The 23,931-nt window shown below is 43.2% G+C and overlaps 1 protein-coding gene across 3 annotated transcripts in view; it reads right to left on the bottom strand.

Moving 5' to 3' along the window:
- The window catches only part of gatb (glutamyl-tRNA(Gln) amidotransferase, subunit B), an 84,762-nt gene extending 71,691 nt beyond the window's left edge, over positions 1-13,071 (bottom strand). For all 3 annotated transcript variants that reach the window (XR_010964264.1, XM_067992091.1, XM_067992103.1), the window contains exon 1: positions 12,929-13,071. Coding sequence is in view for 2 of the 3 variants with exons in the window: in XM_067992091.1 (XP_067848192.1) it covers positions 12,929-13,056 (128 nt within the window). In the remaining variant the exon portion in view is untranslated. The remainder of the gene's footprint in view (positions 1-12,928) is intronic.
- Positions 13,072-23,931: the final 10,860 nt, after the last annotated feature.

The raw sequence follows: 23,931 nt of genomic DNA, 5'->3' as shown, positions 1-23,931 counted from the left end.
ACGGGGAATTAAAATGGCAAGCAACTGGCAGGTCAGGGTCATGCTTACGGACTGAGCGAAGGTGTTCAGCAAAGTGATCACCCAATCTGCGTTTGGTCTCCCCATTGTAGAGGAGACTGCCTTGAGAGCAGTGAATACAGTATACTAAACTTTCCTCCCCTTGCTCCCCCCCCCCTCTTCCCTGCCTCTGTACTTGCTTAAAAAATGTTTAATCTTCAACTTCTCCCAGTTCTGACGAAGGGCCATCGACCTGTAACGTTAACTGTTTCTTTCTCCACAGATGCTGCCTGGCTTGCTGAGTATTTCCAGCATTTTCTGTTTTTATTTCAGATTTCCAGCATCCACAGTATTTTGCTTTTAATACATAAATGCATGTTCTTTCTTTCTACTAATTGTACTTCAAAATAATTTATTGAACTTCTTTGGGACATTTCTGCGAAACGTGATAAAGAACTTGCATTTATGTTGTATCTTAACAGTAATACCAATGGAAGCACTGCAGCCAAGTACTGCTCCACAACCTACATTGTAAGCTCAAGCTTTAAAATGCCACCAGAAAAAAACAAGCTGGAATTCATCACCTAACTTCACAATGTTACACAGCCAGAGTAGTAATGTTGCCATAATATCTTTTAAACTATTTAAACAAATATACCAGATGTAATATATAAATAGAATATTAATTGAGTTGGATGGTTTACAGAAACTACAAGCCCATGTAGTTTATTTTCCATAAAGCATGGTCTCCTGAACTTTATTTCTATTTGTACATTCTCTACTCAAAACTGACTACAACCACTACGACTTTGCCACCTGTGAGATAGCCAGTCACTTGTGAGAAATACTCCGCACCACTCAGCTGGTTATAACATATGTTCTGGGTAATCATAGTTTTAATAAACTTTTCATTTTGGTCTCCTCCTCTCCCCACAATACTTTAGCAGGTAAATGCACTGTGTGGTGTGATGGTCTGCATTCACTCCAGGAAGGTCACAGGTTCCATCTCTGGTCTGTGCCTAGTTAGTCAACCTCAACTGGGGCTGTCATAAGAGCATCGTTTGGCTTTAGGAATGGACAGTAGGGAAGGTATTAACCTAGATTCCCCTTCCTCATTGCGACCCTGCGACTCTTTCTGGAAAGCTACCACGTGCAGATGTCAGGAAAGGAGAAGATTTGACTCAGCTATTTGCTTTTGGTCTGACATGCACAAATCCGTCACCATGTTTAAGAATTTCAAATTTAAGAAATCTACACTCACCTGTAGAGATTTTAATTGCCCAATATGGCGTGCACACTCTCCCCATAGGGACACATCCCACTTATGTAGATCCAGAGAATATAGGTGCAGATTGGCAGAGACAAGACCCAAAGTATACGCAGGGGTCCTACTGGAGTTTAGTCACATAAAATGATGCAGGTTCCATGGCTGTTCACCAGTAAGCTTTCTCCACTTGTCAACTGACTACCACCCTCCCAGAACCTTGGACTGCCAGGTTATCTGAAGCCAGGTAGGAACAATCCCAGCTCCCAATGACAGGTTTATCCCTCCAGGTCCCACTTGTGAGGCAGGTTCACTAGTTGATTATCAATGGTGCAAGAAAAGAAAGAACTTGCATTTATATAGCACTTTTCACTGAGATTCTGCGGAGAGAGTTTGAGGAGCTAGGGTCCAAATTAAGCAGAAACTCAAAGGTAATAATCTCTGGATTACTACCTGAGCCACACACAAATTGGCATAGGCTTAAACAGATCAGAGAGTTAAATACTGGCTCAAAGAGTGGTGTGGGAGACAGGGGTTTCAACTCATGGGGCACTGGCACCAGTACTGGGAAAAGAGGAAGCTATTCCGTTGGGACAGGCTCCACTTAAACTGGGCTAGGACCAGTGTCCTGGCAAATCAAATGAGTAGAGCGATAGATAGGGCTTTAAACTAAAAAGGGGGAATGGGATGGGGTGGGGGGGGGGGTGGGGGGAGGGTTCAGGTAAGGGTAAATTTATAAATCTAAAGAGAATAGTCAAGGCCATAGCGCAGTGTAGCAATTTGGGTAAAGATAAGCAGAGTGTGTCAGGAAGGGAGAGAGTTTAACGGTAATAGTGCATCAGTGAATAAGGTAAAATCAGGGAAAAATAGTAAAAACTTAAAATTAAAGGCACTTTATCTGAATGCACGAAGCATTCGTAACAAGACAGATGAATTAATGGCACAAATAGAGATAAATGGGTTTGATCTAGTAGCCATTACAGAGACGTGGTTGCAGGATCTGGTAATGTGTAATGAGACAGGATTAATTAATGATCTCATTCTAAAGGAGCTTCTAGGTAGCAGTGATCACAATATGATTGAATTTCACATTCAGATTGAGGGAGAGAAGAGTAAGTCTAAGACTCGTGTTTTAAACTTAAATAAGGGCAATTATGAGGGGATGAAGACAGAGCTGGCTAAAGTGAATTGGGAAATTAGGTTAAGGGATAGGTCAGTAGAGATGCAACGGCAGATATTTAATGAGGTATTTCATAACACTCAGCAAAGATACATTCCAGTGAGAAAGAAAGACTCTAGGGGAAGGACATACCATCCGTGGCTAACTAAGGAAGTTAAAGATAGTATCAAATGAAAGAAAAAGCATACAATTCGCGAAGATTAGTGGCAGATCAGAAGATTGGACAGAATATAAAAAACAGCAAACAATGACTAAAAGAGTAATAAGGAGGGAGAAATTAGAGTACGAGAGAAAGCTAACTAGAAATATAAAAACAGATAGTAAGAGTTTCTACAGGTGTTCAGAAAGGAAATGAGTAAGTAAAGTGAGCGTTGGTCCTCTAGAGAGTGAGTCTGGGGAATTAATAATGGAGAATAAAGTAAGGGCGGATGAATTGAACAGATATTTTGTGTCCATCTTCACTGCAGAGGATACAAATAACATGCCAGAAATAATTATGAATCAAGAGGTGAAAGGAAAGGAGGAACTTAAAACATTTACAATCACCAGGGACAGGGTTCTGAAAAATATATTAGAACCAAAAGCTGACAAATCCCCAGGTCCTGACGGACTTCATCCTAGGGTCTTAAAAGAAGTGGCTGCAGAGATAGTAGATGCATTGGTATTAATTTTCCAAAATTCCCTAGATTCTGGAAGGGTCCCATCAGATTGGAAAACAGCAAATGTAACTCCTCTATTCAAGAAAGGAGACAGAAAGTAGGAAACTACAGGCCAGTTAGGTTGACATTTGAAATAGGGAAAATGCTAGAATCTATTATTAAGGTTATAGCAGGGCACTTAGAAAATCTCAATGCAATCAGGCAGAGTTAACACGGCTTTGTGAAAGGGAAATCGTGTTTGACTAATTTATTAGAGTTCTTTGAGGAAGTAACAAGCAATGTGGATAAAGGGGATCCTGTGGATGTGGTGTACTTGGATTTCCAGAAGGCTTTTGACAAGGTGTCACATCAAAAGCTACTACCCAAAATAAGAGCTCATGATGTAGGGGGTAATATATTAGCATGGATAAAGGATTGGTTAGCTCACAGGAAACAGAGAGTAGGCATAAATGGGTAATTTTCAGGTTGACAAGATGTAACGAGTGGAGTGCCACAGGGATCAGTGCTTGGGCCTCAACTATTTACAATCTATATCAATGACTTGGATGAAGGGACCGAACGTATGGTTGCTAAATTTGCTGATGACACAAAGGTAGAAAAATAAGTTGCGAAGAGGACATAAGGAGTCTGCAAAGGGATATAGATAGGTTAAATGAGTGGGCAAAAATTTGGCAAATGGAGTATAATGTGGGGAAAATGTGAACGTGTCCACTTTGGCAGGAGGAATAGAAAAGCAGTATATTATTTAAATCGAGAGAGATTGCAGAACTCTGAGGTACAAAGGGATCTGGGTGTCCTAGTACATGAATCACAAAAAGCTAGTGTGCAGGTACAGCAAGTGATTAGGAAGGCAAATGGAATATTGTCATTTATTGCAGGAGGAATGGAATATAAAAGTAGAGATGTTTTGCTACAGTTGTACAGGGCATTGGTGAGACCACATCTAGAATACTGTGTGCAGTTTTGGTCTCCCTATTTAAGAAAGGACACAATTGCTTTAGAGGCGGTTCAGAGAAGGTTCGCTCGACTGATTCCTGGGATGAGGGGGTTATCTTACGAGGAAAGGTTGGACAAGTTGGGCCTGTATACACTGGAGTTTAGAAGAATGAGAGGTGATCTTATTGAAACATATAAGATCCTGAGGGGGCTAGAAGGGGTAGATGCTAAAAGGATATTTCCCCTTGTGGGAGAGACTAGAACTAGGGGCCAGTTTAAAAATAAGGGGTCTCCCGTTTAAGAATTTTTTTCTCTCAGAGGGTCATGAGTCTATGGAACTCCCTTCCCCAGGGAGAGGTGGAGGCAGGGTCATTGAATATTTTTAAGGCCGAGTTAGATAGATTCCTGATTAACAAGGGAGTCAATGGTTACAGTAGGTAAACAGGAAAGTAGGGTTGAAGTCACAATCAGATCAGCCATGATCTTATCTAATGGCAGAGCAGGCTCGAGGGGCCGAATGGCCTACCCCTACTCTTAATTCGCATGTTTGTAACATTGGGAACAAAATATTCCAGGGTACTTGGCTTTTCGAAAAGACAGACAAAATGGAAAAGGAGAGGGGGTAGCCCTTACAATAAAGGATGACATAAAGACAGTAGTGAGAAAGGATTTTGGCTCGGAAGATCAGGAAGTAGAATCAGTATGGGTGAAGATAAGAATTACAAGGGGCAGAAAGCAATGTTGGGAGTAGTTTATAAGCCCCCTAACAGTATTTACACCGTTGGCCAGAGTATCAATCAAGAAACAAGAGGAGCTTGAAACAAAGGTAATGCAATGATTGTGGGGGACTTTAATCTTTATATAGACTGGACAAATCAAATAGGCAAAGTAGTTTGGAGGATGAATTCATGGAATGCATTCGAAACAGTTTCCTAGAACAATACGCAATGGAACCATCCAGGGAACAGGCTATTTTAGATCTTGTCTAGTGTAAGGAGACAGGGTTAATTAGTAATGTCATAGTAAGGGATCCTCTGGGGGAAGAGTGATCTTAATATGATATAATTTCACATTGAGTTTGAGAGTGACATACTTAAGTCCGAAACTAGAGTCTTAAACTTAAACAAAGCCAATTACATAGATATGAGGGGCGAGTTACATTAAATATAACAAATATACAAAGATATGACTGTAGATAAGCAATGGGGAACATTTAAAGAAATATTTTGTGATTCTCAATGAATATACATTCCATTGAGGAATAAAAACTCCACGGGAAAAGTGATTCATCTGTGGCTAACTAAAGAAGTTAAGGATAGTATTAGATTAGAAGAGGCTTATAATGTTGCTAAGAAGAGTAGTAAGCCTGAGGATTGGGAAAGTTTTAGAAACCAGCAAAGGATAACCAAAAAATTGATAATGAGGGAGAAAATAGAATATGAGAGTAAACTAGCAAGAAATATAAAAACAGATTGTAAGAGCTTCTACAAATATGTGAAAAGGAAGAGAGTAGCGAAAGTAAATGTGGGTCACTTAGAGACTGAGACGAGAAATTATAATGGGGAATAAGGAAATGGCAAAGAAGTTAAGACGATTTTGTATCTGATTCACAGTAGAAGACACAAAAAGCATACCAGAAATAGTGGGGAGCCAAGGGTCTAATGACAGTGAGGCACCTAAAGTAATTAATATTAGTAAAGAAAAAGTACTGGAGAGATTAATGGGATTAAAAGCTGACAAATCCCCTGGACCTGACAGCCTACATCCTAGGGTTCTAAAAGAGGTGGCTGCAGAGATAGTGGATGCATTGGTTGTGATCTTCCAAAATTCCCTAGATTCTAGAACGGTCCCAGTGGATTAGTAGGTAGCAAATGTAAAACCGCTATTCAAGAAAGGAGGGAGAGAAAACAAAGAACTACAGGCCAGTTAGCCTGACATCGGTCGTCGGGGAAATGCTGGAATCCATTATTAAGTGGTAACAGGGTACTTAGAACATCATAATATGCTAAGGCAGAGTCAACATAGTTTTATGAAAGAGAAATCGTGTTTGACAAATCTATTAGAGTTTTTTGAGGATGTAACTAGCAGGGTAGATAAAAGGGAACCAGTGGATGTAGTATATTTGGATTTTCAAAAGGCATTTGATAAGGTGTCGGATAAAGGTTGTTACACAAGATAAGGGCTCATGGGGTGGGGGGTAACACATTAGCATGGATAGAAGATTGGTTAACAGACAGAAAACAGCGAGTAGGAATAAACAGATCATTTTCAGGTTGGCAGGCTGTAACTAGTGGGGTGCCGCAAGGATCAGTGCTTGGGCCTCAGCTATTTACAATCTATATTAATGACTTAGATGAAGGGACCGAGTGTAATGTATCCAAGTTTGCTGACAAGACAAAGCTACGTGGGAAAGTAAGCTATGAGGAGTTCACAAAGAATCTGCGAACGGATATAGACAGGTTAAGTGAGAAGGTGGCAGATGGAGTGGGGAAATGTGAGGTTATTTACTTGGGTAAGAAGAACAGAAAAACGGAATATTATTCAAATGGTGAGAAACTATTAAATGTTGGTGTTCAGAGGGATTTGGGTGTCCTTGTACACGAAACACAGAAAGTTAACATACAGGTACAGCAAGCAATTAGGAAGGCAAATTGTATATTGGCCTTTATTGCAAAGTGGTTGAAGTACAAGAGTAAGGAAGTCTTGCTGCAATTGTACAGGGCTTTCGTGAGACCACACCTGGAGTTCCGTGTACAGTTCTGGTTTCCTTACCTAAGGAAAGACCTATTTGCCTTAGAGGCGGTGTAACAATGGCTCACTGATTCCTGGGAATGAGAGGGTTGTCCTATGAGGAGATATTGAGTACATTGGGCCTGTACTCTCTGGAGTTTAGAAGGGTGAGCGGTGATCTCACTGAAAGATATAAGATTCTGAGAGGGCTTGACAGGGTAGATGCTGAGAGGCTGTTTCTCATGGCTGGAGAGTTTAGAACTAGGAGGCATAGTCTCAGGATAAGGGGTTGGCCATTTAGTACTGACACAAGGAGAAATTTCTTCACTCAGAGTTGTGAATCTTTGGAATTCTCTACCCCAGAGGGCTGTGGATTGCTCAGTCATTGAGTATATTCAAGACTGAGATTGATAGATTTTTGGACTCTAAGGGAATCAAGGGATATGGGGATCGGATGGGAAAGTGGATTTGAGGTCAAAGATCAGCCATGATCTAAATGAATGGTGGAGCAGGCTCAAGGGGCCGAATGGCCTACTCCTGCTCCTATTTCTTATTTTCACGACCTCAGGATGTCCCAAAATGCTTTACAGCCAATAAAGTACTTTTTTTGAAGTGTAGTCACTGTTGTAACGTAGGGAATGTGACAGCCAATTTGCACACAGCAAAGTCCCACAAACAGCAATGTGATAATGACCAGACAGTCTGTTTTAGTGATATTGGTTGAGTGATTAATATTGGTCAAGTCACCAGGGAAGACTCCATAGAAACGATACAGCACAGAAGGGGGCCATTCGGCCCATCGTGTCCAGGCCGACTCGAAGAACAACCAGGTGCCCATTCTAATCCCACCTTCCAGCACCCGGTATGTAGCCCTGCAGTTTACAACACTTTAGGTGCAGGTCCAGGTACTTTTTAAAGAGTTGAGGGCCTTGCCTCTACCACCAATTAGGGCAGCAAATTCCATACACCCACCACCTTCTGGGTAAAAAGGTTTATCCTCATGTCCCCTCTAATCCTTCCGCCAATCAGCTTAAATCTATGTCCTCTAGTTCATGAACTCTCCGCTGGGGGAAACAGGTACTTCCTGTCTACTCTATCTGGGCCCCTCATAATTTTGTACACCTCAATAAGTCTCCCCTCAGCCTCCTCTGCTCCAAGGAAAACAACCCCAGCCTATCCAATCTCTCCTTGTAGCTGCAATTTTCAAGCCCTGGCAACATTCTTGTAAATCTTCTCTGCACTCTCTCCAGAGCAAATACGTCCTTCCTGTAATGTGGTGACCAGAACTGCACGCAATACTCCAGCTGTGGCCTTACCAGTGTTTTATACAGTTCCATCATTACATCCCTGCTTTTGTATTCTATACCTCGGCTAATAATGGAGGGCATTCCATATGCCTTCTTCACAACCTTATCTACCTGTACTGCCACCTTCAGGGACCTGTGCACATGCACTCCAAGGTCTCTCACTTCCTCTACCCCTCTCAATATATTCCCGTTTACTGTGTATTCCCTTTTACCGTTTGCCCTACCTAATTGCATTACCTCACACTTCTCCGGTTTGAACTCCATTTGCCACTTTTCCGCCCACTCCACCAACCCATTGATATCTTCTTGGAGTCTACAGCTATCCTCTTCACTATCAACTACACGGCCAATTTTTGTGTCGTCTGCAAATTTGCCAATCATGCCCCCTACATTCAAGTCCAAATCATTAATATATACCACAAACAGCAAGGGACCCAACACTGAGCCCTGTGGCACACCACTGGAAACGGATTTCCATTCGCAAAGACATCCATCGACTTTTACCCTTTGTTCTCTGTAACTGAGCCAATTTTGGATCCAATTCGCCACATTTCCCTGTATCCCATGGGCTTTTACCTTTCTGACCAGTCTGCCATGTGGGACCTTGTCAAATGCCTTACTAAAATCCATGTAGACAACATCCACTGCACTACCCTCATCAATCCTCCTTGTCACTTCCTCAAAGAATTCAACCAGATTTGTAAGGCATGACCTTCCCTGAACAAATCCATGCTGACTATCCCTGATTAAACCATGCCTTTCCAAGTGACAGTTTATCCTATCTCTCAGTACTGATTCTAATAGTTTGCCCACCGAGGTAAAGATTGACTGGCCTATAATTGTTCGGCCTTTCCTTCGTTCCCTTTTTAAACAGTGGTATTACGTTTGCAGTCTTCCAGTCCTCCGGTACCTCCCCTGTATCTAGTGAGGACTGGAAAATGATCCTCCCATGCTCTTCTTCAAAATAGTGCCATGAGATCTTTTACGTCTACCCGAAAGAGAAGAGGGGGCCTTGATTTAATGATTCATCCAAAAGATGGCACCTCCGACAGTGCAGCACTCCCTTAGTATTGACACTGTCTGGGATGTCAGCCTAGATTTTGTCTCAAATCTCTGGAACATAAGAAAATAAGAAATAGCAGGAGTGGGCTTACGGCCCCTCGAGGCGGCTCTGCGATTCCATCAGATCATGGCTGATCTTTGATCTCAATTTCACTTTCCCGCCCGATCCTCATACCCCTTGATTCCACTAGAGTCCAAAAATCTATCCATCTCAGCCTTGAATATATTTGATGACTCAGTATCCGCAGCCCTCTGGGGTAGAGAATTCCAAAGAAGAAATTCCTCTTCATCTCAGTCTTGAATGGCCGACCCCATATCGCGATTATGCCTCCTAGTTCTAGATTCTCTAGCCAGGAGAAACAATCACTCAGCAACTACCCTGTCAAGCCCCCTCATAATATTATATGTTTCAATGAGATCACCTCTCATTCTTCTAAACCCCAGAGAGTATAGGCCCATTCTACTCAACCTCTCTTCATAGGACAACCTTCTCATCCCAGGAATTAATCTAGTGAACTTTTGTTGCACTGCCTCTAAGGTAAGTATATCCTTCCTTAGATAAGGAGAACAAAACTGTGGGTGAGGTCTCACCAAAGCCCTGTACAATTGTAGTAAGACATCCTTACTCTTGTACTCCAACCCCCTTGCAATAAAGGCCAACATGCCATTTGCTTTCCTAACTGCCTGCTGAACCTGCATACTAACTTATTGTGTTTCTTGTACGAGGACACCCAAGTCTCCCTAAACACCAACATTCAGTAGTTTCTCATCATTTAAAAAATATTCTGTTTTTCTATTCTTCCTACCAAGTGAATAACTTCACATTATACTCCATCTGCCACCTCCTTGCCCACTCACTTAACCTGTCTATACCCATTTGCAGAATGTGTCCTCCTCACAGCTTACTTTCCCACCTAGCTTTGTATTGCCAGCAAACTTGGATACATTACATTCGGTCCCTTCATCTATATCATTAATATAGGTTGTAAATACCCGAGGCCCAAGCACCGATCCTTGCGGCACCCCACTAGTTACAGCCTGCCAACCAGAGAATGACCCGTTCATCTCTATTGCAATACAATATTGGAAAATGTGAGGTTATGCACTTTGACAGGAAAAATCAGAGAGCAAGTTATTATCTTAATGACGAGAAACTGGAAAGTACTGCAGTACAAAGAGATCTGGGGGTCCTAGTGCAAGAAAATCAAAAAGTTAGTATGCAGGTGCGGCAGGTGATCAAGAAGGCCAACGGAATGTTGGCTTTTATTGCTAGGAGGTATTGCTGCAGTTATATAAGGTATTGGTGAGACCACACCTGGAATACTGCATACAATTTTGGTGTCCATACTTAAGAAAAGACATACTTGCTCTCGAGGCAGTACAAAGAAGGTTCACTCGGTTAATCCCGGGGATGAGAGGGCAGACATATGAGGAGAGGTTGAGTAGATTGGGACTCTACTCATTAGAGTTCAGAAGAATGAGAGGCGATCTTATTGAAACATAAAAGATTGTGAAGGGGCTTGATTGGGTGGATGCGGTAAGGATGTTCCCAAGGATGGGTGAAACTAGAACTAGGGGGCATAATCTTAGAATAAGGGGCTACACTTTCAAAACTGAGATGAGGAGAAACTTCTTCACTCAGAGGGTAGTAGGTCTTTGGAATTTGCTGCCCGAGGAAGCTGTGGAAGCTACATCATTAAATAAATTTAAAACAGAAATAGACAGTTTCCTAGAAGTAAAGGGAATTAGGGGTTACGGGGAACGGGCAGGAAATTGGACATGAATTTAGATTTGAGGTTAGGATCAGATCAGCCATGATCTTATTGAATGGCGGAGCAGGCTCGAGGGGCCGATTGGCCTACTCCTGCTCCTATTTCTTATGTTCTTATGTTCTTACTCTCTGTTTTCTGTCCTTTAACCAATCCTCTATCCATGCTAATATATTACCCACAACCCCATGAGCCCTTACCTTGTGTAACAACCTTTTATGTGGCACCTTATCGAATGCCTTTTGAAAATCCAAATATACTACATCCACTGCTTCTCCTTTATCTACCCTGCTAGTTACATCCTCAAAAAACTAATAAATTTGTCAAACACGATTTCCCTTTCATAAAACCATGTTGACTCTGCCTAATCATATTATGATTTTCTAAGTGCCCTGTCACCACTTCCTTAATTCTGGATTCCAGTATTTTCCCGACGACCAATGTCAGGCTAACTGGCTTATCGTTCCCTGTTTTCTCTCTCCCCGCTTTCTTAAATAGCGGGGTAACATTTGCTACCTTCCAATCCACTGGGACCGTTCCAAAATTCTCTAGATTCTGGAAGATCATAACCAATGCATCCACTATCTCTGCAGCCACCTCTTTTAGAACCCTTGGATGTAGGCCTTCAGGTCCAGGGTATTTGTCAGCTTTTAGTCCCATTAGTTTGTCCAGTACTTTTTCTCTAGTGATATTAATTGTTTTAAGTTCCTCACTCTCATTTATCCCTCGGTTCCCCACTATTTTTGGTATGCTTTTTGTGTCTTCTACTGTGAAGACAAATACAAAATTTTTGTTTAACGCATCTGCCATTTCCTGATTCCCCATTATAATTTCTCCTGTCTCAGCCTCTAAGGGACCGACGTTTACTTTTGCTACTCTCTTCCTTTTTACATACCTATAGAAGCTCTTACATTCCAATTTTATATTTCTTGCTAATTTACTTTCATTTTCTATTTTCTCCTTTTTTAATCAATTTTGTTGGTTTCTAAAACTCTCCCAATCCCCGTGGAGTGGGACTTGCACTTCTGACTCAGAGGCGAGAGAGTACTGTGAACTGCGGGTTCTTGTATTGGATTGCCAGGTCTGCATTGGGGTGGGGGGCGGGGGGAAGTTGATTTAGTTTGCATCACCAAGCACATCATCTTGGCGCAATACAGTCATGATTCCCTGCGGGGATGAATTTACTTAATAGTTCATTTTGATGTTGAATTTATTAGGGCATTGTAAGGCACTTTAAGTACCCAGAAAACCTACATGTCTGTTATAACAGACTGCAATACAGTAAATGCCACCTCTGCTGCAAATGGAAACTTGACATAGTTTTCATTTGTTGAAAAAGTCTAAAATGAAAATTTATGTTCAAGAACAGCTGTGAGCATTGATGTAATTATATACACTAATGAGTTACCCAACAACTCAACCTATCGACAAAATTGTGTATAAATAAACCTTGTAAATTGCTTTGCTAGACACTTTTAAAAGGGCACCATTTTGTTAAAAGGTGTTTGTAAACAAATGAAAATTGATGCAAATTACTTTAGCATGTCATTTACATGTGACAAGTTTGTGAAGAAACTGACACAAGGCTTTTGCTCTTCCTTTCTACAACCAATAAAAAAAATTACCAAACACTTTTTCATTCAGACTTCGCCCCTTTACGACATAAAAAGCCGTTTGTCAGGCATTGTACAGTATCCTTAAAAATCAGAAATTAAACATACACAAAGCAAATGTTTGTGATGGGCAATTAAACTACAACACTATGCCATCACTGTTACATCACACAAGAATTAAACTATCTGCATTAATATGATGATATAAGGTCGATCTGGTTTAATGTTTTCTGCAACACCGGGTCACGAACCCGACTCTTGACCTTGATAACAACTCGCAGCGCGATGCCAACAAAACATAAATAAAATGTTAGATTTTTAATGCAACAGCCTGGGGGGGGGGGGGTGCCGTATGCAGCACCACAGCTCCATTTTTACTCATCACATAAATATATATTTTTAAACTATCACCTTTTACTTTTGCCTTGCCTCTTTGCTGCAGAGTGCGCGTTCCTACTGAAAACAGTTAAACGATCAACCGTTCTGTTCTCCAACGTTCTCAAAGACCATCCGCACAGAGCGGATACAGAAAGCGCCATGACACCCTGCACGGGGGAGGGGGAGGGGGTGACGCGTGTGGCGCGCAATGCCTCATGGTAATTGTAGTTCTCAGCTCTCGCACCTGTCCTGTGCACGGAGCTGGAACTACAGCTCCCAATATGCTTCACGACCCCAGCTTCCGTCTGTGCTCCCAACAAAAACTATTGCATTTTTTAGTGGTAAAAATGATTAATTATTTGAAGCGGATAAAAATACACGGCTATGGGGAATGGGATTGATTTTGGATTTTTCAAGCAGAGATGGCACAGGTCGTATGGGTGAAATGATCCCCCTTCTGTGCTGTAAACTTACATAAAGATTACATAGAATTTACAGCACAGAAACAGGCCATTGGGCCCAACAGGTCTATGTCAGTGTTTATGCTCCATATAAGCCTCCTCCCACCTTACTTCATTTCACCCGATCGACATGTCCTTCCATTCCTTTCACCCTCATGTACTTATGGCTCAGTTGGCAGCACTCTCGCCTCTTGAGTCAGAAGGTCTATGGTTCTGCAGTATCTTACTCTAAATCATTCTCAACCAGCAACTCAAAATTATGGAACTTCTCACCTTCCTCAGATTTTCCTTCCTACTACAATCTTTGGGTTTTTGAGACTTAAAGTTGGCATCACCTAATCATTTTCCCCAATTTACTATCATTGAATCATAGAAAGTTACAGCACAGAAGGAGGCCATTTGGCCCATTGTGTCCGTGCCAGCTTAAAAAGAGCTATCCAGCTTAATTTCACTTTCCAGCACTTGTAGGCTATGGCACTTCAAGTGCACATCCAAGTACTTTTTAAATGAGGGTTTCTGCCTCTACCACCCTTTCAGGCAGTGAGTTCCAGGCCCCCTACCACCTCCTGGGTGAAAAAAATCCTTCTACCAAATACTTTAAATCTATGCCCCCTCGTCACTGCCTCCTCTGCTAAGGGAAATAGGTCCTCCCTATCCAACCTATTTAATATACCTCAATTAAATCTCCCCTCAGCCTCCTTTGCTCCAAAGAAAACAACCGCAGCCTATCCAATCTTTTCTCACAGCTAAAATTCTCCAGCCCTGGCAACATTCTCGTAAATCTCCTTTGTACCCTCTCTAGTGCAATCACATCTTTCCTGTAATGTGGTGACCAGAACTGTATGCGGTACTCAAGCTGTGGCCTAACTAATGTTTCATACAGTTCTAGCATAACCTCCCTGTTCTTATATTCTGTGCCTCAGCTAATAAAGGAAAGTATTCCATATGCCTTTTTAACCATCTTATCTACCTGTCCTGCTACCTTCAGAAATCCGTGGACATGCACTCCAAGGTCCTTTTGTTCCTCTACACCTCTCAGTATTCTCCCATTTATTGTGTACTCCCTTGCCTTGTTTGCCCTCCCCAATTGCAATACCTCACACTTCTCTAGATTGCCATTTTTCTGCCCACTTGACCAGTCCATGGATATCTTCTTTCTTGCTCTTGTCAAACAGGATTTTTAGCCATTCACCTTGACTTCCAATTTAAAAGAAAATCCTGTTTCCAACCATATAATTCTCCAGCTCCTTTTTGAAGGAGTTAATCAGTACTGCTTTTGCTGGCAGTCTATTTTACATATCTACTGCTCTGTGGGGAATAGCTCTCTTGTTTTTCTTGAAATTTGTTAATTTTACATTTATATCCTCTAGGACTTCATTCAAAGCACTAGTTGACAATACATATTTAAGTGCTTAAAGGAACAGGATAAGTAAATGTTTTATTTTTGCATTCCAGTATTTCTGTAGAATAGAGTTGAGAGCATACACCTAATTAGTAGAAGAATATGGAATTATTTCTTTGATTTTCGACCATTCTTGATTTCAGCCAAGCCATAAGGGAAGATGCTGAGCAGAGGAAGTTAAAGAGATATTTGTATGCCAGTCACCCGTGACTCCATATTCTGATGTCCAGGTATACAGTGGCATTGAAGGAGATCTAGTAATATATCATTTGCTTGTCTTCTCAGCCACAGTTGGTAAATCACACAGGAGGCTGAGAAGAAGGGGAAATATAATAGCGTATTAAAAAATTTAAGCAAGCCCTATCTGCAGTCAATAACCAAGACTGGTTAATCATTATATCCAACAGATAAATCAATAAATAAAGGATTTTAAATGTGAATTGTATGTTTTGTGAGGACTTATTAAACAATAATAACATTTTCAATATCCACAGCATTCAGCAACAGAACTAATTTTTAAATGTTAACCATGCCAGAGCCTACAAGATTTATAATACTCTCCATACATTCACACTGGATGTTAATAGAGAAGCAGCTTTGCTTTACACTGTAAGCGAATTGGCAATCATCCAAAAAACATCCATCACATTGTTTTTCAGAGAAAATACACACCAGATTGGGCACAGACTATTCTAATATTCTAACAGCATTCTAAACGAGTCGCCCTCTGATAGTCCAGTTCTTTTTTACTACAGCTTACTATAACCTCTCACAGCACAAATCCACTACACCATAGACCACCATACTTACAGAAATAAACCCCAAATTTGCCTAATTAGCTGGCATGATGCAGTCCTTGCAATAAGTCAGGTTCAGCACAGGATCAACAAGTTCTAAAATATATGACTGATCAGTTAAGACTGAAGGTGAATTTTACACCCTATATTCACACAATAACAAGCAAAAATCTGAATAGTTTAGATTTGCATATCCAATCAGAGAGTCTGAACTAAAAATGAATTGACTGACTAGTTTTTTTTGCTAGGGTAAGCTGTTACAGGGTATAGCAAAAATAGTACTTCTAATGGGCATAAGTGCTTATTTCCTTATTTGCTACCAACCTGTGACTTTCTTCCTTGTGGGGAAGTAAACAGAATCTTTTTGGGGTTAGGGTGGCTCCAAGGTGACATGCCTGGTGACTGAAGCTTGGAACGAAGTCAATCCTACATGGTAGACTCAGTAATTCAGTGTACTGTTAATGATTGACCAGCCAGCCTGACTCACTAATGGACCCAGGGGACCAGAATTCTTCCCAGTTGACAGGCCAGTGCCCCAACAGGCAGGGTGATTCTAACCCGACAAGCCTCCAGTGTCCCTACCATCATTTTGTTGTGGTTACGTCTATGCACTGGCTTGAGTGATAGCCATCAGTTGCTATTCACTGCCTCATTCAAGTGCAATCCTGGAGAATGAAAGTCAGCTGGCTTTTTGACTGCACAGCATATCTCAGCCAAGCCCAATTTTATTCTTACCTGACATTCACATATGCATGCAAGTCACTGGATAGTGAGCAGGCAAGAAATCCTATTTAATTTTTACTCCTCCCTAGCCCAGGAATACTGAGGCCAATTATAATGTACCACTATTGCCCCGCTGAGATCAGTCAACTCAGCACAGACCAGGGGATCAAACGTGGGACTTCCTTGATCTGCAATGCTCAGTACCATAATGGGTGAGCATTTACCAACGCAACCATCAGGTTAGCTCCCAACAGAATTTCTCATGTCCAAAAAAAATAACTCTTCACCACATAGCCTGCATTGTTTATGATTGGTTAACCATTATATCCAATAGATAAGTCCATCAGAAAATTGAGGGGGGTGTGGGGAGGAGAGAATAGTATGCAGCTATTACCAGAATAAATATATTTGTCAGCTGAGAACATACAGCATTAAAATTGTAAGGCAGGCCAGTAGTGAGTTGGCATAACAACAATTTGTGCCATGGAGTGATAGAGCAGAATTACATTCCTACAATTTTTCCTACTTGGTACATTCCCAGTGTTGGCTTGGCAACAAGCTAAAAGCAATGTGCCAAATCATGGTAGCTGGGCTGCTGTTTCAGGTACTTCTTGCTGTACTGGATTTCCCTTGATTCCCTTTCCACCAGCATTATAGCCCCAATGTAACAACAACAATTTGCATTTTTATAGTGCCTTTAACATAGAAAAATGTCCCAAGGCGCTTCATAGAAGCGCAATTGGACAAAAGTTGATACTGAGCCAAAAATGGGGATATTAGGAGGGGTGACGGAAAGCTTGGTCAAAGAGGTGCGTTTTAAGGAGGGTCTTAAGAATGAGAGTGGGGTGGAGAGCTGGAGGGGCCTAAACGGCTGAAGGCACGACCGCCAATGGTGGGTCAAAGGGAGGGGGGATGCACAAGAAGCCATCTTGAATACTTCCAGCAGATAATTTACATATTTTAATCAGTGCCTTATTGCTCAAAGAAGGACTGTGGCTGACATCATAGTTATTTTTGATTGATGGTAAATCCCATTGCCTGCTGAACTAAACTCATCCCCCAAAATTATCCACTGATGTGCAGGAGTTGATTAGAATTTGTGTCATCATTCTATTAATAAATGAAAACTAATACTATGGACACTAAATCAAAAGCAAAATACAGCGGATGCTGGAAACCTGAAATAAAAACAGAAAATGCTGGAGAAGCTCAGCAAGTATTATTACTTTGGACACTAGATGGTGCTGTACCTCCCACTCTGGTTCCTCAGATCATTGCAATGACCAAGAACACTCAGTGGCATTACTGCACTCGCTTTCTCTCCAAAATCAAACATTTTGCTGTAAATTTTGTTGGTTTTTATTTCAATACGTCATTGTTTTTGGACAGAAGCCAGAAGGCCTCAAAGGTACCACTGCTGTAGGCATCTCAGTATATGCCTTTGTGCCATTGAATGAATGGGTAAGTGAATAGGGGGAAGAAAGAATAAGCAAGGGGTGGTACTAGCCCTGACTTGGGGGGCACCTCTGATCTCCCCCTGCCACACTCCTTCTGTGGTCTTGGTTTCCAGAATTTAAATGGCCTCTTCTCATCGGGAATCAACGGCTGATAGTTACAGGTTATCCTCCAGTTTGCATTTGTTCCCACCTGTTATGTGCTGCTGTTTTCTGTAAGCAGATAAAAAAACATACACTGGAAGAGCAGAGACAGTGTTACCTCAGTGCCCAGCTTACATTGCCACCTTGTGTGACTCCATGAGCATTCAAGTACCTTGTGTTGCCCATGCACCTGGTGGTCCTAAATTGGAAGATTTATGTTTCTGCGCCAGTAACAAAGTGGGCCCTGCAACAACATGGACATGGATATGCATGTGTTAACCAGGTCCCAGTAAGCAGAGCTACAGCATTTCAAGTGGTCAGTTATTAGCAGGTTATTTCATCATGGGGGCCTTGACAGCTTATCTGTCTTCTTCCAATGTGCACAGATGTACATTTACAGACAGGTGCACTATATGATATGTCGGATGCAGGAAAGGGCTAATTCCGATTTTGTTCTCTTTCATAACCCAGACCCACTGATGTCAATTGTAGTGTCTGCCTCCCCCCTCACCACCCTAGCTGGTATCAGGACAGATCGGGGAGTGAACCTGGACCCTTCTTGGTTTGTATGACTCAGAAACACAATGGGATGCACATTTACCCATTGAGTCATCTTGAAGACGTGGCATTTCCTTTTTTTGATCGCTCCTGTGTTATAAATTGGATAGCCAGGTGGTGAAGGAATGAATACTAGAGCCTAGTTTTCAGTTGCTTCCAAGCCTTTATTAACAGAGCTTCACATTACACCCACACCACACCCTAGATCAGCTCTCTTATAAATGGATACGAGAGTCCGCAATTGATACGTGCCACCTGAATGCAATTAACACTAATTGATATAAATCACATGGACACATTTAACAGATTCTCTTCTCTAAATAAAAAAAAAATTCAAACTTTATATACACAATACAAATAAAAATTTCAAAAATCAAAAACTTCCATACATCCTGAAGGCACTGACTTATGCTGTGGTAGGATTCCACTGGTGTCAGCCGACCCCAGATACCTCATCCATGTGGCCATTCTTCATGTGTGCCCAAGCAGGATACTCAACTATGAGAGAGGTGAAGGCATCATCACAGCCGAGCCTGATGCTTTCCTCACCCACAAACAGTGGTCACTAGATTGTGATCAAGAACCAGGAATCATGTACAACTACGTTGACGAGCCCAAGGATGGTGAGGCCAATTGATTGACACAATTTTCTTTTGCCCCTTGCCTTCATGTTAATAGAAGAAGAAGAAGCAAAAGCAACAGATGCCATAAGAGCCCCATTTTTGAATTCACTTGGTTATTTCTACAGTGATCAATGAAACCAGTGGAAGTCAATAACTTTGTTTTAAACTTTCAAAATCCTTACTAGCTCACAGTAGTCAGAATTCTCTGAAATTCCAGCATGACTTTTTCTGTTTATATTAATCTAACACCTCAATGGAATTTTATCCAGGTAGGTGAGATATTGCAGCTATTATCAGTCTCAATTTCAGACACATAGGGGGTAAATTTTAACCCCGAAGAATGGGTGCGTTGGGGGCGGGTGGGCAGTGAAAATTCTCTGAATTTGGAGCAGGACCGCATCGCAGCTCCAACGCACCGACTTCCGTGTTTGACCCTGACACATCTGGGTGCATGCGCGCATCTGAAACCTGGAAGTCCCACCGGCTGATATTTAAAGGGTCAATTGAGGTACTTAAAGATGTTAATTGTTTGTGTATTGAATTATACAAATCATTTTAACTGCTTCTGAATATGTCTCCCGTGGCCTCTGAAACACGCCATGGAAACGGAAGCAAGTTGCAGCCAGCACCCATTTGACACACATGAAGAAAATGTGAGTTTTTGCAGCAGGGCAATCAGTTCTCTCAGATAAACCTTTGGCTAGGAGTTCTTTGTCTTTAGATTTCTTGGTTCACACTCAGAATTCTTGTGTTCACATATATTTACCTACATTTTGGACCCCCTCAAACTAACAAGATCAGGATGGGGGGCGCAATGGATTTATTCAGTTGTACATCTGAGGAGAGGCACACCACCACCAGGCACGGCCTGCAGTTCCGGGAGTTGCAGCTCCACAAGACAGACATGCACCACAAGGACCTGCAGAAGAGCAGAGAGGGGACCAACGGAGGGGCCGAGGTCGCAGGAGACACTACCCATGTGAGAGGGTCTACAGACAGAGGCTGAGCTTCCTGGACCTTTCTGAGGTGCAGTGCCTACGCAGGCTCAGATTGAGGCACCAGGTAGTCGCAGACATCTGCATGTTCCTTCATGCAGAGCTGCTCCCAGCTGGGCCTGGTGGCCACACATTGCCCGTCGCAGTTAAAGTCACCACTGCCCTCAATTTCTTTGCCTCCAGGGCACTACCTGTGACATCACCAGGATCTCTCAGTCGTCTGCACATAAGTGTATACAACAGGTCACAGGTGGCTTATTTGCCAGGGCATCCCACTACGTCAACTTCCCCTGTGATGACATCAGCCAGACTGAGAGAGCAGTGGGTTTCCACTCTCTGGCTGGTTTCCCAAGGGTGCAGGGTGCAATTGATTGCACACACATAGCAATCCAAGCATCTCCACAGGACCCAGGACTGTTCATCAACCAAAAGGGTTATCACTCCATCAATGCGCAGCTGGTTTGCAACCACCGGAAGAGATTTCTGCAGGTGTGTGCCAGATTCCCTGGCAGCTGCCATGAATCCTTCATTTTGCACAAATCCAACATCCCGGCCCTCTTCCATGCACAAGACAGACTTAAGGGTTGGCTCCTTGGAGACAAGGGATACCCCCTGCAGACGTGGCTCATGACACCTGTGCAAAACCCCACCAAAGAGGCACAGCAGCGGTACAACATCAGTCACATCACCACCAGGTCTGTTATTGAACAAGCCATAGGAATGCTGAAGATGCACTTCAGGTGCCTGGATCGATCTAGGGGATCCCATGAGTACTCACCAGCGAGGGTGTGCAGAATAATAGTCGTGCGTAGCGTCCTGCTTAACATCGCTCAACACAGAGGGTTATAGGTTGATGAGGTCCCATGCACTCATGAAGCATCCGCATCTGCCAGCAACAGTGAAAAGGAGGAGAAGGACGAGGACGACGACCAACCCATCGGCAGCGCAGCAGCACATCTAGCTGTTCGTAATGCCAGGGAGTCACTCAGATCTGATAGATTCTCATTGGGAGATCTGCAAAGTGGAAATAGTGAAGTACTCAGACCACCTGGAACGACCACCAACACCAGCCCCCCTTCCCCACCCCTCCGCTTGCACAAAACAGTTCTACAACCACACATACACCCATTGTAAACGCATCAAATGGGTGGCATCAAGTCTTGCCTTTCATGAAGAGGGACATGCAAGGGCGCTTTCACGAAAGGGACTGAAGAATGGACAGGACATGGCAGTGGTGGTGACAAGTATGACATTTATTGTGAATGTAACAAAAAACAAAGAGAAATAAAAAACATGACAGTCTGTCAGACACCCTTGTGCATACCCTTAGTGATCTCAAAACCTTTGCCTTCCTCTTCCTATCACTCCTGTGGCTTCAGCAGAGGTAGTGGCAGGTTGCTCAGGTCCCTGCCCTGACTGCTGAGATGCTCTCGGCCTACGCCCTCTGGGTTTTGGAGCCCATGAGTACCCTGCCAAAGACTATTCCACCTGTATCTGTGCAGGGGCAGACTCGACCATCGGGAGAGGAGGCAGCATTGCGAGTACTGGTTGTGGGGGAGGGGGTGGGGGGGCCAACGGGTGAGACATGAGAGCGCTTTGAGTGGAGTGCCCCTTCCATGTCCCCTTTCGCCATCATCCCTCTCCAGGACCACGGCCACATCACTCCTGTCACTCTGTTGGACAACAGCTTGGAGGACATCTGTGATGCCTTGTAAGGCCACTGCTAAAGTATCCGTCTGCCTGTTTAAGGTGGCAGAATATTGGTGACCCTGAATCCACACGGCCATTGTTAGGGCCTGAATGGACTCATTTGTGAGCCGTGCTTGAAACTCAATGGAGACTGCCATTCTCCTCATCGCAGACATTTCCGCACTTAGCTGCACCACCATTCCACTAATGCTGGAGGTGGACTCCTCCATCCTCTCCACTATTGTGGAGAGGGTGTGTGGCACATCTTCCAGTACGTTGCAAAGGTGCATCTCTACCTCGATCATTCTCCTTCTCAAGTATGGTCCCCGGGGGTTCAGCATCTGCGTCCAGCTAAGCAGAGCTTGGAGAGGAGTGCACCCACCTATGCGGACTCCCCACCCTTGCCCCTGCCACCAGTGTCTGCTCGTGCTCACTTGTAAGTGAATCCCCAGGTGACAGCCCAACTAACTTCTAATAGGACCCACCGAGGTGTGAGTATCTGTGCTGGTGCATGGCTGGATATGATGTGATGGTGCGCCCTCAGAGGCATGGAGCTCCTCTGAGGAATTGCCCTCGTCCAGGTCGTGTGGACCTTCAGCAATCCTTGAAGGCCCTAGAAGAGAATATAAAGAATATTAAGAATCATCGCAGAAGTAATGTTGAGGTGTACAACAGGTCAATCATTGATAACATCAATTCATGTTGTGTGTGAAAGATGTTAAAGTTCTGTCACCAGACATTTACGGGGTGCCAGTCTCGACATCTCTAACAACCAGGCATTTGAGCGTTTGGCTGAGCTCCAAGGCATCCTCCTCCACCTCTGTAAGGGCCACTATTTGTGGTGGCCCCCCTCCAGTCCGACTCCCCTCCCTTGCATTTTGCGCTCTCTTCTCCTACAAGTGGAGAAAGTACAGACGTGAGTGAGGGTGACAGGGTCACCTGATGGTTGCATTGCTCTGGGTCAGGCTGACAATGAAACAGATGCATCAGAGGGTGAGTATCGGACAGATTCATCACATTGCATCAGAACTGGGGTGAGTGGGAGAGGTGAGTGCACAAATGGGGAGGTGAGGAAGTGCACAGAAAGTGAGGGTAACTTAACACTGAGCCTTAAGTGGTGTGAGGAGTGATGTGATGGAGTAGGCTTGGCAGGGCAGAGTGTGAGGTGGGGGGGGTGGTAATGTGCAACACAGAATGTAGGTGAATCAGTAACTGTGCTCACTTTTCCTGACCTGGTTAGGTCATTGAAGCTCTTCCGGCATTGCAACCAGGTCCTTGACACGGCGCTCCTGCTTGTCACCTCCTCCGCCACCTCGAGCCAGGCCTTCTTGGTGGTAGAGGCAGGGCACTTCCTCTTGCTCTTGTTAGCCAGGTACAATGTTTCCCTCCTGCTCCTCACACCAGCTAATAGCAACTCCAGCGAAGAGTTACCAAACTGGGGTGCTGGCCTCATCCTTTGTTGCTCCATATTTTAAGATTGCTCCTTTCTCCCTCAAAAGCCATGCTTGCAATGGCTCTTTAAATAATCCAGGTCCCAGCACGTCATTCGGGTACGTAGCACGCCCGCTGCGCAGCTTGGAGATGCGAAACCCGGAAGTCACATTAAGGGTCTTCAATTGAGTTGCGCCCGCTTGAGAAAACGCAAAAAAAAAATTTTCCAAGTTTCCCACAGGCATATTTACGCTGAGATTCTGCCAGTATGTTAAAATTTATCCCAAACACAGACTGACAGGAACTGCAGCACTTTACAGCCAATGAAGTACTTTTGATGTGTGGTCAGTGCTGTAATGTAGGAAATGTGGCAGCCAAGCTACCACAAACAGCAATGGGATAATAACCAGATAATCTGTTTTTAGTGATGTTGGTTGAGGGATATATTGGCCAGGACACCGAGGATAATTCCCCTGCTTTTCATCGAAATAGTGCCACAGGATCTTTTACGTTCACCTAAGAGGGCCACCTGGTTTAACATCTCATCCAAAAGTCAACACTTCCAACAGTGCAGCACTCCCTCAGTACTGCACTGGAGTGTCAGCCTAGATTTTTGTGCTCAAGTCTCTGGAGTGGGACTTGAACCCACAACTATCTGACTCAGAGGTGAGAATGCTACCCACTGAGCCAAGGCTGACACTGTGACAAAAGTTTAAAAAAATTCTTCGAATGGAGGAGTAAATTTTACCTCACCCATCG

Source organism: Heptranchias perlo, chromosome 1, assembly GCF_035084215.1.
Source record: "Heptranchias perlo isolate sHepPer1 chromosome 1, sHepPer1.hap1, whole genome shotgun sequence".
Classification (NCBI taxonomy): domain Eukaryota; kingdom Metazoa; phylum Chordata; class Chondrichthyes; order Hexanchiformes; family Hexanchidae; genus Heptranchias; species Heptranchias perlo.
Note: the sequence above shows the minus strand (reverse complement) of the source record. Positions and strands in the feature narration are given on the sequence as shown.